The 17328-nt window shown below is 37.8% G+C and overlaps 1 protein-coding gene across 5 annotated transcripts in view; it reads right to left on the bottom strand.

Annotated features, from left to right (window-relative positions):
- Positions 1-319: 319 nt before the first annotated feature.
- Positions 320-17328, bottom strand: part of LOC130925492 (MAM domain-containing glycosylphosphatidylinositol anchor protein 1) — a 347692-nt gene continuing 330683 nt past the window's right edge. For 3 of the 5 annotated variants that reach the window (XM_057851331.1, XM_057851330.1, XM_057851334.1), the window contains one exon: positions 6371-11314. In XM_057851331.1, coding sequence (XP_057707314.1) covers positions 11072-11314 — 243 coding nt within the window. In that variant the 3' untranslated portion in view covers positions 6371-11071. Of the gene's footprint in view, positions 3772-6370; positions 11315-17328 lie in introns of those variants that run through there. The other 2 variants (XM_057851332.1, XM_057851333.1) reach the window with 2 other exon arrangements.

Consider the following 17328-nt stretch of genomic DNA (forward strand, 5'->3'; position numbering starts at 1 on the left):
GGGATGGGGTGGGGGATTGGATAGTGTCGATAAACATCTCCCTGAAATGAGTTTTTGGAACTTGGGATGTCTGCGCTATTTTGAGAAATGTGGGCAGATTCACAGATGGCTTATTGTGAAATAAAGCCTTATGTTTCTTTGATAAACACAGTGTAGATTAGCAACCAGGTGGTGTTTATGCAATTGCTATTTAAAGATTGGTTTATACCCAAACAGAAGTGTTTATAAAATGTTATACTAAAGAGTATGAGTGAAAATACTTTTTCCTTTGCGCAGAAGCAGTTCAGAACTTTGACTCTTTCAGCTTTGTGATGCTCATAAATATTACCTAATTTTAAATAAACTAGTTGGTCAGGGCTGTCAGTGGAACCCAAATGTGCACAAAAGTTTTATTGACATGGGGGAAGGGGGGGACTGTTCTACATATTAAATTAAGGAATGTTAATCAAACCCATCAGCTCATTTTGAGGGAGACATACACAAAAACACGGCACACGTTTGAATCCGCAAATCTGCTTGCTTTGCTTGATTTAATTCACCCAACTGTAGCATTTTTGTCCAGCGTGACTGACAGACGTGGGAACAAAAAGTGACATTGACACTCTAAATAATGTACACTTTAGCAATAGCATGTGGCAGAGGCTTACGAGATTAACAAAAAAAACATTAAAAATGATCAATAAAAGTGCCAACAATACTGAAAATGCTGGAAAACACTGAATCAAAGCAGATAATTATCATTGAGATACTGTACGTTAATGAATGATTAAACAGGCTACATACAGTTGAACTCACAGTATAGAACTGTATGATAAAGACATAATTCAACATTAAAACTCATTAATGATTCGATTTAGACAAGTAGATGAAATAGTATCATAAATGTAATTGTAAACTATGGGTTATAGAGCTATAGATATGAGTATTGCTTGATTTAAACAATCATACCCGATCCATGCGATGTAAAGCATGTAACTCCAAATGTGGCCTGTAAAAACAAACAAATGCGGTGATACATGCTTTTCATTGCACAGTATGGATTTTTATGTGGCTGTTCACAAGACAAAAACATTCAGCGTTAAACAATGTTGCCAGATTCCCTCCGTAATTCACCTTTTGCCAAGACCAGCCCTCTGAGCTATCGTTGCTAATTTAGCTTCCATTGTCTGAGATTACCTTTGAAATTTACACCACCACTTCAATGAGAAATGAAGAAATCATGAAAAAAATAAAGAGTGAACCACTACATCGACTAACAACTGATTTCAAGAAGCTACACCGGTCCGCTAAAGCTAGCTAACTCACTGTTTACTTCTTTACAAAATCATTCAGAAGGCCTCATACATTTTAACCTGCACAGCCTGAGGCCTCACATAATAGTGTAATGTTAATGATTTGGTTACCGAGCTAAAATCCAAAATCATGAATCAACGGATACTAAAGGAACATTGGTGAATCTAGTATGTCGCAAAACGTAATCAAAAGCCTCGATTTCACTTGTGCAGGTTGTCTGTGAATATTCATTCCTTTTCTGTACCACTTCTCTCCATGGAGGAAGTCGGCGTGATGTCACGATGACATCAGCTCGCTTAGCAACGTGTTGCCATTTTGCGAAAGGGGCACGCACAGCTAAACATTCCATAGACAAATGTCTGAAATTCATATATTTCAGGTGTGTTTTGCGTCTTTTTTCATAAAAACGTCTTAAACATGGCTTACTATTATCACGAGTCACTGCCGACAGACGCGAGGAGGCGATACAATTTAAAATTACCGTGTATTGGCTTGCAAATGTGCGCATACAAAGTCGCAGATGATAGCTGGATGAACAATCCAAAGGAATGGCCTGCAGTGGAGTTCGAAAACATCTACAACTACCTCATAAAGTCACCCAGTAAATTGACCTTTATCAATTACGTGGAATATGTACTGTGTGGAACTAAGAAAACTGGTAGTATATACGGAGTGATTATTTCTGCCGTAACCGGTAATTCGCCTCCAAGCGTTATTCAGCCGTGAACACGTCACGGCAAAATAACCAATTCCCACCAGGCCAATAATATACCGATTGACTAATCAGAGCAGTTCACGGCAAAAAAAATAAAATAACTCTTTGCGAGTTGCCGGTTACGGTAATAATAACCACTGCCTAGTCTATTGAATCTTAGCAGCTAATTGGGGTAAAAAAAAAAAAAAAAGAATTAAAGTTTACTCAGCAGTAACAAAATGTCAGCTGCAAACGTAAATGTGCTTGGATTTAGGTTCCCACAGGCGAGAATAGTCCACGGAACCGTCTTCTTTTACTGTTCCTCGATTAATTGCTTTTAGCTATTTGTTTCCCCTTTTCTTCTCACTAGGAAGAATGAAGAACTTCAAATGCGGCTCCGAATTCTTCCTTGTGTGACAACCCGCAACACAGCAACGTTTAGTCATTCCGACGGAAAAAAGACCGCAAATAAGACGAAAGTTCAACACGTTTGTATTACAATGCATGACAGAGCAACTGCTTGTGACCCGTCTTTTGCCCCGTTTTCAATATGGCGACGCATTGTTGTGGCTGGTGACGTCATTAATGCCCGGATGTCCGACCTCTTCTATTAATTATGTGAGCGGGAGTTTATCTCAATCGCAACCTATCCACAAACTAAGTAGGTATCACTGAATTAAAAAGATACTCACCACAGTAGCTTGTTCTGCACTGGTCTCTGATTAGCCAATCTGCGTTTGGGGGGGGCTTGGCTTAGCGAAAAGGTGAATTGCACATGTAATCCACTCTGCAAAGCAGCTACATACACATTAGCCTCTCCAGCTCTCCGTACGGGACATTCATTGACCTCTTGCACTTTTCAGCTCGATGTACAGAAATAATCTGAAACCTCTGTTCAAACACTCACCCATTGCGGCATAAACAAATCCAAAAATATCAAAAAACAGGGACTTGCTCAGACATTGCAACGTCACATAAGTTCAATAAAACCTAAAGGAACAATAGAGGTTGTATAAATGTTGTGCTTCTTTTATTTGAGTTCATAGAGTCCTTCAGAGTATCCCACTTATATTTAAACTTTGCTTATATTTAGTATATAGTGATAAATGTACACAAAGTCACACTAAGCTTGCTTTCTTCGTGGTGGGCAGAGAGGCTCCTCCTCTGTTTGCCTTTCCAGTTCATTCTTCACTTAAGCTGCCTCTTTGTCGCTCAGCGGCTCAGCTGGTGGCGAAGGTCAGCAAAAGAAGGGATTCACCCATATTATCTGTCCTGTTCGCCAGCTCCCTGGAATCCCTCATTCTTTTCCCCTCAGGTCATCTTTGGTAGAGTGTCCGACACTTTGGTGTGTCTCAAGGAAGGGAAAAAGGGTGTGCGGAGGTGGGATGTCATACATGAAGATGTAGACTAATGACAAAGATGTGAAGGAACTTGACATGGGCATTATGAAATGTAATGGGGCTAATTGAGTAGGCGTTTGTCTTAAATACGTGATAAGAATATGTTTGTTATATTATGTATTTGGAGCAAAGTGTTTAAATAAAGAATGTGTTTGCATGGATTATAGATGCAGGGCGGACAAAGGAGAAAGAGGGGAAGGGAAAAAGTCCAGGCATTGATTGAGAGAAGAAGTAAGAGCGCGAGTCAGGACAGTGTCTGTTAGCACAGACTGAAGGGGGCGCTGTGGTTAACCGCTCATCATCTGCAGAAAAGGGCAACGACGCAGGAGACGACAATGGTCAGCCACCTGGCCAATGGGAGCGCCTGTGAGCCTGCAAGCAGAACTGCAAAAGAGAGAAAAGAACTAATTAATTTAATACGAACATTTACGGTAAGCGGAATGATGAAAGAGTCACCACAATCTGTGTCAATCTAACTCAATCTAAGAATGGCTCCACACATGATTAGCTATATTGCATGACTAGACACATGCTCAGAGGTGGGTAGTAACGCGTTACATGTACTCCGTTACATTTACTTGAGTAACTTTTTGAGAAAAATGTACTTCTAAGAGTAGTTTTACTAAGCAATATTTTTTACTTTTACTTGAGTAGATTTGTGAAAAAAATAAACAAAAACAAAAAAACGCTTTTACCCCGCCACTTTAGGCTACACAAGAGTCATTACATTATTCCTCTTCATTCGACGCATTAGATTTTTTTTTTTTTTTTTTAATCCCAGTGATGCCAAGAGTAGCATTTAACTCCATTACACTAATCTGACGCAAGCTTGCCATTCTATGATCACGCCAGCCAGTTCAATCACTTGGCGTCTTTAAAGCACCGTACAAAATGAAGTATTTAACATACTAGAACGCTGCCCTCAACATGACTCTAAAACGTGGATTTAAACATCTCTCCCAGTTTTTATTTGGCACCGACTGACTACGGAAAACCAGAGATATGATTCTTTTAATTTCATAATAGTAACTATGAAGGAACTTTTTACTATTCAAACTAGGAACTATATTCTCCACTAGAGGGCACTCATGCTCTTAGGATGAATAATGCTGTATTTTCTCTCGCAGAAATTCAATGATTTATTTTTTTTTGTTTATTCCTGTAATGTAATGTTATTGTACAGTATCATTATAAGAACAGTTCATATATCGTATTTTTCGGACTATATGTCTCATCAGCCCAAAAAGGCGAAATGAAGAGGAAAAAAAAAACCCACAAGTCGCACCGAAGTCACATTTTTGGGGGAAATTTACTTGATAAAATCAAACACATAGAACAGATGTGTCATCTTTAAAGGCAATTAAAAATAAAAATACAATGGAGAACAACATGCTGAATGAGTGCACACTATGATAATGTTACATGATGCATAAACAACGAAATGGTAACGTGGCCGTTATCTTAACGTAACATAGGTATTAAGAGTTATTCAGATAACTATAGCATTAAGAAGATGTTAGCAAGTTTGCCAAACCATCACTGTCACTCCAAAACACCAAAATAACATGTGAAATGGTATAATAGTGTGTTAATAATTACATACATAAGTCGCTCTAGACTAGAGGATAAGTCGCACCCCCAGCCAAACTATGAAAAAAACTGCGACTTATAGCCCAAAAAATACGGTAGATATGTTTGTGCTGAGAAAAAAAATACCATTGTTTAAAAAAATTGATAATAAGCAGTTACTCACACTGTTATTACTTGAGTATTATTTTCACTGAATACTTTTTTACTTGAGTACAGTTTTTGGATGACTACTTGAGTGCCATTATTTTAAAGTAACGCTACCCTTACTTGAGTAAAATTTTTGGCTACTCCACCCACCTCTGCATATGCTGGTATATAACTGGATACCAGGACTAGTGATTACACAGAAAAAAGTAGGATGTCGACTTATTAATGATCACAGATGATTTGTCTTAATACTGCCTTCCCCTAGGGGCATGGTTGAGGGGGTCACAATCTTTGTATGATTAGTTCAATCCATTTCAATTTCAAATAAAAAATTAATAAGCTTGAAACGTGAATTGTTATATTTTGTATTTTATGTTAAAATTGCTTTCATTTTCAGTTTTTAATTTTTTTTATTTATTTTTTTTTTGATCTGATGCAGATTTGGACAAATATACATTCGAAGTACAGATTGAATTCATGATGTGGCTTGTTTCAAGACGAGAAACAATTTTGGGGGACTTTTACAGCAGAAAGAACTAGCCAACAAGAAATTGGTCTGAAAATATTAAACATCCCTAGTGATACCTGACAAAGTACCCAGATAGCAGACCAACATTGAATAACTATTGATTTTCCATCAAAATCAATTTGTATGGTTCAAATAGAAATTTTCAATGTCAACTGACGTTGAAACAACGTTGTTCTATGGTACGTCAGGCGATGGTTGGGTTAACATTGTTTTATAGCTGATGAACTAATGTTGACAAATATTAAATATTTTTATTATTATTATTTTTATTTATATTTATAAATATTAAAATTGATTTATGATTGCCCAGGAAATATGATTGAAAAGTCATTGAATTATGGATGAGCAGGCATTTTGGTCGAAAACATAACATTGATTCAGTGTTGCTCTAATATTATTAATAATTGAAAAGACGTTTAGGTTGTGTAAGGATTTCAATGTTGAATAGGGCTGCAGGTATTGATTAATTTAATAATCGACTAATCGATGAACTAGTTAGTCCGAATAATCGAGTAATGAAAATAAACATGAAAATTAAAATACCTGAGGTCAGCCTCAAACAGAATAAAAATAGCAAATAAATGAGGATCTATGTACAAACAAAAGAACAATTGGCTAATTTACATAGCAAAAGTCCACTAGCTTAAATGCTGTACAATGCTACCGTTTTTTACAATGCTCTTAACAAATGGTTCAGACACATATTTCCACAAAAAAAAAAAAAAAGACAGCTGAATACACCTATAAACTAAATTACGAATGAATAAAAAAAAAAAAAAAATCAAACAAAAGCGTATGTTGGTCTTAACAGGGAGCAGCTGGATTCACCCATGTGAAATGAGGCAGACAAGAGGGCAGGGTATCCACCCAAATCAATAAAACTAAATGCAAACTCTTTCAAAATAAACCATTACAACACCACTTTAATTAAACGAATACTCGAAGCAGCAAAATTTAATTCGAATCTTTTTTTTTTTTTTGTAATCTATTACTTGGTTTATCGATTAATCGTTGCAGCTCTAATGTTGAAACAACATTAATTGAGGGTGCAAAAGTGACGTTGATTCAACGATATAAGATCGACAGCGGAATGTTGATCCAACATCTTTTCAGTGTCGGTCTGCTATCTAGATATCTTTTTTAAATAAAAAATTATAATATCAGTCCTCAAATTTGTCAAAGACTGAATCGAGTTCAAATGATGAATGTAATGTAAAATTTAAATGCTGGAGGCTATATGCAAAATTAAGAAATTGAAGTCACTATGTGTAGGTTCATACCACAGGTCTTAATGCACAATTCCGATATTTTGTCATATCTGGTTTTTTTTTTGGCATGCCTGTTCAGACTGCCTTTGTCCATAGAGCCTGTTCAAGTATCACGCATGCGCACTAATTCGCAGTCCGAGATGCGCTGAGCAAACTGCCCCGCAGGAGCATCAAAACAAATGACTACACATGAAACACACACATATAGTACATATGGACAGTTTGCCCCGACTCCCTGCCATGTTAGCAATCTTGAAATATTGCTATTATGGAGCAGAGAGAAAACCTAGCATTCTCTAGCTAATCCTCAACCTTTTTAATTTTTTTTTTTTTTTTTTTATGATTGTTGTCAAGCCCGCCCCCTCTCCAAAAGTCGCGTTCAAGCTAGGCCTAACGCTAATGCACAGCTGCACCACTACTGTAGCGCCCCATCTCTCTCGCTCTACGCTGATGTAATTGCTGCATGAATTCCGATTTAGGGGACTACGCTGTTCAGACCGCAGCCACATTCTGGAAAAATGTGGCTAAGATTGGATTTTAACCACATACATAAGTGGCCTAGATTGGATTTGAAATAGTCCACTTTTATTCTGCTTTTCCCATTCAGACGGTCAAGTTAAAAAAAAAGCGGCTTCATGGATTAAAACCTGCGGTATGAACCTAGCCAAAGTAACTTATTAATCACAGTGTCCAAATGTTTTGATTCTTTGATTCAATGTTATGTAGGTTTTGAAGAAAATAAGCAACTGTCACGCATAATTGAGCTGAATTCTTTGCTACTCCTGGTGTTTAGATCACCAACTGCACGTTGGTATGCAGACATATTTGTGTCTTACAGCGAGCGTTCAGCCGTCCCCTTGCCTGATAATTACCCATCTGCCTACACTGACTGTTCCTGCCTGCACACAACCTGCAGGACAACATCGCACAACTCTGAAGCGCTCAAGAGCTTTCCCCTTCCTGTTTATACCTTCATCCATTATTTAAAGCATCCGCCAGTGTCTACACACACATACAGTATGTGTCAAATCTCACATAAGCGAGCGCACATGCGCACACAAGCTGTGGGTGGGAGGAGGTGGGGATGTGGGGCAGAGTGTGAATAATTCACTTTCTCAGTTTTGTTGTTTTTCTAGGGCTCTCGTGTAGTGCGCCAGGCGAACTGTGAAGGTGTTTTCACACATTATATGCTCTAACAATGACCTTGCAGCTAAATAACAAATTGTCATGACCCTTCTTTACTTTGCCTGTCACTCCTTTTAAAAAAAATAATAAAATAAAAAAAGAGAGGCTCAATTTTGGGAGACGGTTGTTTTACTCAATGTGAATGGTCTAAGTGTGGCCTTTTGTAATGTGCTACAGTATGTAAGAAATGACAATGTCACACATTTCAAGGCCCACCCTGAGATGTGTGACACTGTAGTTAAGCGCTCTTTACAACTCTTAATATTGTTTGACTCCTGCTTCATCTTATAGTCTTCCTCATCATACACTTGTTTATCAAATGTGTTTCTGCCTCTTCTATCCACGCACACACAAATACATGCAGAGCATCTCGTGGCACTCTCTGTGTCCTCTCGCCATCCATTTCATTTGTATCAGGATGAACACTTCACTCATGTCTAAGAGCGTATGTAAAGATGCGGCTTTGCAGAGGTGTACTTATAATAAAGTAAAGTGATGGAGCGTGGGTGTAGAGAGTTAGAGGATGAATATCTACATAAAAATGTATATACGTATACTGTACATATACTGTATATATGGCGGAAAACATTCAGGTGACTTGAAGTTCCGCTCTGAGATCCCCAATTTGGCCAAATTTCAAAATTGTCCGATATGCATGTGTGATACATCATTGATAAGCTTAAAATCTCAATTTTCTGGGGGAAGAAAATTTTTGAACAGGAGGGCATTTTTAAAAGAAAACATTTTTTTTTTAAACAGCAAAACCATATCTGGATGTGAGAGCACGCAAGAGCAGAATTACAGACGCCAGGACTTTAACGAGATATTATCGCATACTTACCTTCTTTTGATCCAAAAACTCCATGTAGCATGTATCACCGAGTATCAAGAAACAGCCGTGATTTGCCCCAGCTGGATTTTTGGGGGATTTTATGGGTGAAACAATATAATATAACAAGGGTCGCGATGCAGAAATCGTAGACATCAAGGAGTGGTCGAGATTTTCTTTTTCATACATTTACCCTTTTAAAGTTTTTTTTTTTTTTTTCTAAATTTTTCTTTGTTTGGATCGATTATTTATCATCCAAACTATTGGAGAAAATGCGACTTTAACAAAAAAAAAATACAATTAAGTAATAGTTATGAGGTAGATATCCGTGACTTTTTTACAGACACCATTTTTTTCATTGTGACGTCATTTGTTTAAAAGATTAAAATATGCGAGTGAATAATTTTTTAATGATTAATAATAATGATTCAAAGCTAAAAATGACTGACATTTCGAATAATAAATACGATAACTTACCTTATTTTTATGTCTATGTTGAAACAAAAGCGGTTGCGCGACGTCTGAGTTTATTATAAAGAGGGGTGCAAGTGCAGAAACTGTTTTTTCAGCCTTGTCTGTGTTTTCTGCCATATACATTCAGGCATTAATTTTCAGAGCCGCTAATCCTAACGAGTGTCACGGAGTTGCTGGACCCTATCCCAGCTAACTATGGGCAGTAGGCGGGGTACACCCTGATTCGGTTGCCAGCCAATCGCAGGGCACAAGGAGACGAACAACAACAACAACATCAGCCTACCTTGCATGTTTTTGAGAAGTGGGAGGAGTACCCTGAAAAAAAAACTGGCAGGCATGGGGAGAACATCCAAACTTCACACAAGAAGGCCAAAGCCTGGGATTGAACCCCATATTACAGAACTGTGAGGCAAATTTGTTAACCACTCGTCTATTGTGCCACCGTATACAAAAAAATAAATAAACATATAGCAATCAGTACCCACCGTGGAAGAGGCAGTTAGAGGCCAAGATAAAGGCAACACAGAGAGAAGTTAGCCAGCTAGCAAAGCTGCAGAGGGGAAACATGGAGGAAAAAGGACTACCCAGGTAATATGACGACCTGTCCATCAAAAGCTGAGTTAATCCATCCTTTTCCGCAAAGTGATACCTCCATATGAGAAGTACATAAGTGCTACACATTCAAAGGGAATGATAGATCCTGCTGTGATTGGTAGAGAATAAATCAGCATCTTTCACGTCCACAGTAGCGCAAACCGCTCTATTTGAAATTCACCTGCTTCCACCTGTCTGCATGACTAATGACTAAAACCTGGTCTAGAACGCTTAATTGCAGCAGCGTGTCAGTCTGAAGGACATGTGAACATTGAGTCCAACTGTGAGTTAAAGCTACCCATTCAACGGATAAAAATATACTTCAAGCCTATATTAATTCCTGTTGTATTGAAGTGAATGGCTATGAATTAATTGCTATGAGGTAGTTTAGATTATTTATGTATATGTTAGGGCTGTTAAACGATTAAAAATTTTAATCGAGTTAATCACAGCTTAAAAATTAATCGTAATTAATCGCAATTCAAACCATCAATAAAACATGCCATATTTTTCTGTAAACTATTGTTGGAATGGAAAGATAAGACACAAGACGGTTATATACATTCAACATACTGTACATAAGTACCGCAGTTGTTTATTATAACAATAAATCAACAAGATGGCATTAACATTAACATTCTGTTAAAGCGATCCATGTATAGAAAGACTTGTAGTTCTTAAAAGATAAATGTTTCCACAAGTTCTAGAAATTTTATATTAAAACCCCTCTTAATGTTTTCGTTTTAATAAAATTTGTAAAATTTTCAATCAAAAAATAAACTAGTAGCTCGCCATTGTTGATGTCAATAATTACACATTGCTCATGGTGCAATGTGGTAAAATCAATCACACCCAAGCGCCAGCAGAGGACGAAAAAACACCAAAAAACACAAGTAACAAGTGGACATGGCACTGAGCTGTCATTATAATCTGTTTGAGCAGGGCATGTGTATTAATTGCGTCAAATATTTTAACGTGATTAATTAAAAAAATTAATTACCGCCCGTCAACGCGAAAATTTTGACAGCCCAAAATGTATTATTTGCGTATTATGACAACATTACGTCCTTAACACAGTAAGTAAACTTCTCTTGGACATTCATGTTCTTCATCGAAGTTAAAGGCCCCTTCATATATTTTAATGTAATTCATGTTCAACTCTGGTTTATAAACCATTTCCCAATCTATCTTACCTGTCTTACCTGCACTGGCAACAGTGTTCTCTTGCTTGCATTTGCCCAAGGTGATGGACACGTCGTCGATTGCGATGTCGCCCTCGAAGTTTGACCCTCGAATTCCTTCAAAGACAATCTGTGAAAGACAAAAATAAATATGATCAATTATGTTTTTTATACAAAATCGTGATGATACGAAAACAATATTTAACTCACTGGCTGCCACTGACAGCTATAGACATGCAACCCATTTGGATAGGACGTCTATCATCGTCAGTGGCAGTGAAACATGATTCTTTACAGAGATCCCTCGCCAGTTCATGCTTTGAAATTTGCGGTTTCAGTTATTATTATTGCGGGGTTTTAAAGAGAATGCATTAAAAAAAATTTAAAAGGAAAAAATATAGTACGTTGTTTCAATTTTGAGACACAAGAGAGAATGTTTTGCATCAAAACATATTGGATATGACTTAGGGGCTTTGTACATACCCACATGCACTCATCCGAGGCCTGTGGTTGGTTCCTGATGCGAGATTGACACATGACAAAACCAATAAGCACCATCCAAGCTGCCCCTACTATGACCGGCACGACGAGACCGCCAGTAAGAGTCGCTTTATTCCGTAAGCTGATTGGCTGTGCACATCGTAGTTTCGCCCATTCTTTTACCTTGATTTATCTTTTCTTACGCAAGGATTTCAACAACAAGACCTCAAGGCTAATTTTTGCAGGACTTTTCAGCATTTTTACAAGCTTTGAGAGTACCCAAAACCCACTACAAAACTTCCACAACATCTGGGGGGATTATGAAAACTCTTAATTTATTTTATTTTTTTACCTGAAAATGGGGCACTATTTTGCCAAAAACCTCCACGACTATTTTTAGCCACTTTTAGCGCACCCAAAGCATGCTAAAAACCTCCAACACCTACTTGGGAAATTTCAGAACATGACCGCCAAAGACCTCCTCGATGTCCGAGAGGATATTAGGCAGTACTTTTCTCCATTTTCACCTGCTACAAATCTCCACCATCTCTGGGGGAATTTGAACTTTTTTTTCTTTTTTCCCGCAAATAAAGTGTCATATTCCTGCTACATGCTCGTGAGTGGACCGCCACGACATCCAGGAGGTTTGCCAAGTGTCCCCCTTCGCATCACACAGTGACTGCACAAGGACAATAATTACTGTAAATAGATTTAAATATCATTCTTTACAGTATATGTGAAGTATACAATATGTAAATTCACGTAAATAAATACTATTTACTTCAATCTGTATATTTTTTTAGGGGGTGGGGGACAAATCCTACTTTGCTGTTTTTTTAAAACTTTTCACGGGGTGTTCTGGTCCCCATGAACCGCGAAAAGCGAGGGTTTACTGTAATGCCAGCCTTTCCAATTTAAAAATAGATTTGATGTCTATAACTGTCAATGGCGGTGAATGAGTTAAATAGGTTAAGTTCTCAACAACAACAACAAAACACACTCACAAAAAAATGCCCAGGATTTAAAAAGAACTGGTTCCATGGGAAAATATGGACCAAATATCAGTTACAATCAATGTGAAGTTTGGAATCGGATCAAAAAATTGTCCAATGTGGGGGAGAGTTTGTCTTTGAGCAACTACAACAAAAACAAATAATTTTGAAAAAGAGACTCGTTTACAAACTTTCAGGCGACTTTCCCATTTCAGGCAGCAGCCATCTGCTTTTGACTGACAGTCTAATTACCGTGGTGTGCCGAGGCTCCAAAAGCCCACCGCACCCAGCTAATCAAAAGCAGAGCATATTCTGCCTGGAATATACCGGGGGAGAGCAAACAAACAAGGAAACTACTTTACGGCAAAACTATAGCAGATATTGCTAAAAGTTTAGTTGTACAGTATAAAATATGACAAGCTGTCGCGTCTGAGTAATAATATTGATGTAAAGGCATTTTATACTGTAGACATGGTTTTTGGCTCTGTGCCATGTTGAACAGTGATGGGACTTCATTTTAAGAGCAAGTTAAGAGCAAGTTAGTCATGTGAAAGACCAAAATAGTATAGAATGAATTAGATAATAAATGTGGGAATTGCTCAGTAACTATTCAAGTGATATGCTTATTTTAAAAAAATAATAAAGAATAAAAGATATGTTTTCAGAAAGTCTCTGTGGAAATATTTCCATGATATATATATTAAAAGAAAAAGAAAAGAAAATATGGCAGAAAACAGACAAGGCTGAAAAAGCCCTTTCTGCTCTTGCACCCCTCTTTAAAATAAACTGTTGTATTTTAAGCCAAAAGAACTGTTGTCTTTGATAAAACAATATGTCTACAGTGTATCACAAAACACCCCTCGCATTTCTGCAGATATTTAGGTACCGTATTTTTAGGACTATAAGTCGTGTTTTTTTTTTCATATTTTGGCTGGGGTTGCAACTTATACTCAGGAGCGACTTATGTGTGAAATTAATAACACATTATGATATCATTTCACATGTTATTTTGGTGTTTTGGAGTGACATTGATGGTTTGGTAAACTTGTTAGCATGTTCTTTATGCTATACTTATCTGAATAACTCTTAATAGCCATGGCCACGTTCGCGTTCTGCCTTTGGCAATGTGTGTTCAAATGTATTATTGACTTTTTTTTATATTGAAATGCATGCTTTTAGTTTGTGGCGCTTTCACGCCCACGTGGGGGCGCACTCGCATTTGTTTACGTGAAGAGCGCTCACACGCCAGAAGAAGACGGACAGCTACGTAGCTGTGAGTGAGTGGGCGACTTAGCGAGAGAGAAGCACGGCTGCGAACCTACGTTCATTGTTTATGTTTTTAAAATATCTGTAGAGAGGCAACGCTTGTGTATAATCTTTTCTGTTGTTGTTGTGTGTTTTCCAGTAAGATGTGCTTTAATGCTTTTGCACACTAACAGTATTTACAATAATTAAACCAATTATGTGTTTTTAAAACTAGGTGTTATGATTATGTTTTCTCATGTAACAGTCTATTCGCTTGTGTTTTAGTGCTTACACAATGAAAAGAGTAAGGTTTCTGTTTTCAGTAAATGTCACCATAATGTTTCATTCTGGTTTCTGTTCTCAGTAAACGATACCATAACAGCTATTTCTCGGTAAACGAAACTTACGCATGTGCAATGAATGCTCTCCCACTTGTCAATAAAAGACGCAACCCCAGGGAGGGGGCTGAGAGAGACACACTGACCTTGCGAACGAGCGTATTACCCTGTCAGCTCTCTCCCTGGTGGCCGCCAGTGAAACTCAAGATTCCGTCTCCAGTCTGATCCTTGCCTTCGTCCTCCTCTAGGTCTTTGTTATTTTGCTAGATACAAGTAAGTTTAGACCTAACAGTTTTCCACCCGCGATCGGACACTTCGAGCCAGTTTTGTGGGTGTTTGAACGATGTGCTAATGCTAGCAAACGCATGCTAACCGTTTATGTTACTGTTGTAAAACAACCTAATTATGATTTATTTACGTTGATGTGAACCTGTTTGGTATCGAGGACCAAATTGATTCAGCAAATTATACGGACGTCCAGCATCATCATCTGGGAGTTCGCTGTATAGCCAGGACCGAGCTGTAACGTCCTGGTGAGGACAGTATATTTGCATTTCTTTGTTCATGCACTGTATACTGTACATTTATTCAACATGTTGTTCTCTATTGTATTTTTATATTAAATTGCCTTTCAAGATGACATATCTGTTCTATGGGTTGGATTTTATCCCCCAAAATTGCGACTTATACTCCGGTGCGACTTATATATGTTTTTTTTTTTCTCTTCGTTGGGCAGTTTATGCTGGTGCGACTTGTAGTCCGAAAAATACGGTATATCTTTACATGGGACAACACTGACAAAATGACACTTGGACACAATGAAAAGTGTCTGTGTGCAGCTTATATAATACAGTTAATTTATTTTTCCTGCAAAATAACTCAAAATATAACTATTAATATCTAAACCCCGAGCAACAAAGGTGATTACACCACTATGAAAAAACGTACGTCCCTAAATGTCCAAATTGAGTACTGCTTGTCATTTTCCCTCTAAAATGTCACGTGACTCGTTACAGGAGTGCTGTCAGCATTGCTGTAGAGATTGAAAAGGTAGGGGGTCAGCCTGTTAGTGCTTAGACCATACGCCGCACTCTACATCAAATTGGTGTGCATGGCTGTCACCCCAGGAGGAAGCCTCTTCTGAAGACGGTAAACAAGAAAGCCCGCAAACAGTTTGCTGAAGACATGTAAACAAAGCACATAGATTACTGGAACCATGTCCTATGGTCTGATGAGACAGGCGGGTTTCTTGTGTACCGCCTTCAGGAGAGGCTTCCTCCTGGGATGACAGCCATGCACACCAATTTGATGTAGAGTGTGGCGTATGCTCTGAGCACTAACAGCCTGAACCCCACCTCTTCAATCTCTGCAGCAATGCTGACAGCACTCCTGTAACGAGACACATGCCATTTTGTAGAGAAAATGACAAGCAGTACTCAATTTGGACATTTAGGAATGTATGTTTTTTCATATGGGTGTACTCACTTTTGTTGTCAGGGGTTTAGATATTAATGGCTATATTTTGAGTTATTTTGAGGGGAAAATAAATGAACTCTATTATATAAGCTGCACACAGACTACTTTTCATTGTGTCAAAGTGTCATTTTGTCAGTGTTGTTCCAAGAAAAGATATACAGTACTTAAATATCTGCAGAAATGCGAGGGGTTTACTCACTTTTGTGATACACTTTTGTGATGCTGCCATAGTAGTTTCATGGAACTATTTTTAATTTGATTAAATTGATTTTTAAAAATTATTTATATAAATGTGGACAGATTAAACAAAATTCAAATGGAATCTACAAATATTTAAGAAAAAAAAATAGCCCAAAATTTACAAGTTGATTGATATGAAAACCTTCCTATCCATAAATCAATAAATGCTAAATAAAAAAGAGACTCAAAAACACATCATTGCATTATTACGGTAAAAAATATTTGTATGAAATGAAACAAAAATGATTTTCAGTGGGATGTCGTAAAATGAGAGTAACCAGGCTCATTTTGAAATAATGCTCAATGCTGAATTGTATTTGGATTATCCATGGACGACCTTCATCTGTTGTTTAAATGCATGTCATTATCACAACATGGCTGCACGCTTCAGTGTACTCGCATGTTTTTAAGAAACAAGTCAACGTTAAGCTCGTTGCATAGAGACAATGCAAAAATAATTGGGAGATGGAAATCCAGAGATTAACAAGGGACCTTGACAAACAAGCGCCGTCTCCTTGAACCTGAATAAAACACAAATAAGATGCAAAGCAAATTGCGAAAAAGCAAATAGGACAGCATCAAATTTAATACTTAATGACTTGTTGTAAAAGGATTCTTTGTCACTTTCTCAGCAAAATGTCTTTTGAAATTATAGTATCAGAGAAGACAATTTTGAGGTGAAAAAAAAAAAAAAAAGACAGCTGGGATAGGCTCCATCTTACCACGGACCAGTGTTGTCAGTTACACGTTACTAAGTAACACGTTAATGTAATCTGATTACTTTGTTTCAGTAGCGAGCAATCTAACGCGTTCATTTTCCAAACCAGTAATCTGATTACAGTTAGTTTCTTTCAAGTCTGCACATTACTATTTTGTTATTGCCTCATAATGTATGTATAATGAAGAATATTGTCGTAATGTACCAAGAGCATTTCGATTAGAACCTTTTAGAAAGGTTTCCATCTTCTCATTATGGGTTCGTTTCCGTGGTAACCGCTCACCGTTACTTCCTAGTTTGGTCTCGAATCACGCGCGCAAAGTGTTTCTGGACTGAGAAAAGCGTGTGCCAGTGCGGTTGCACATTCGAGCCGAATGCAGCCACTTGAGATGTGCGAAGGAATGTTGATCTGTGTGCGTCAATGAATGAACGTGAGTGTTTTTCCTTAATTCCGGAGGGTTCCAGTGATAGGCTGGGGCAGCTACATGCGCGGCCGTTTCGTAGCTTTGCCTATGCAACAGCGAGTAGTCGTCGCTCCAAGTCGGCAAGTAATTTTTGCATCATATTCATGTTGCACATTTATGCCTTAATGTGACATGTTTGTTTGGCATCTTTAGGATGTGTTTTAATTCTGATTGAGTTAGGGTTGCAGCTA

This window comes from Corythoichthys intestinalis, chromosome 1 (assembly GCF_030265065.1).
Source record: "Corythoichthys intestinalis isolate RoL2023-P3 chromosome 1, ASM3026506v1, whole genome shotgun sequence".
NCBI lineage: Eukaryota > Metazoa > Chordata > Actinopteri > Syngnathiformes > Syngnathidae > Corythoichthys > Corythoichthys intestinalis.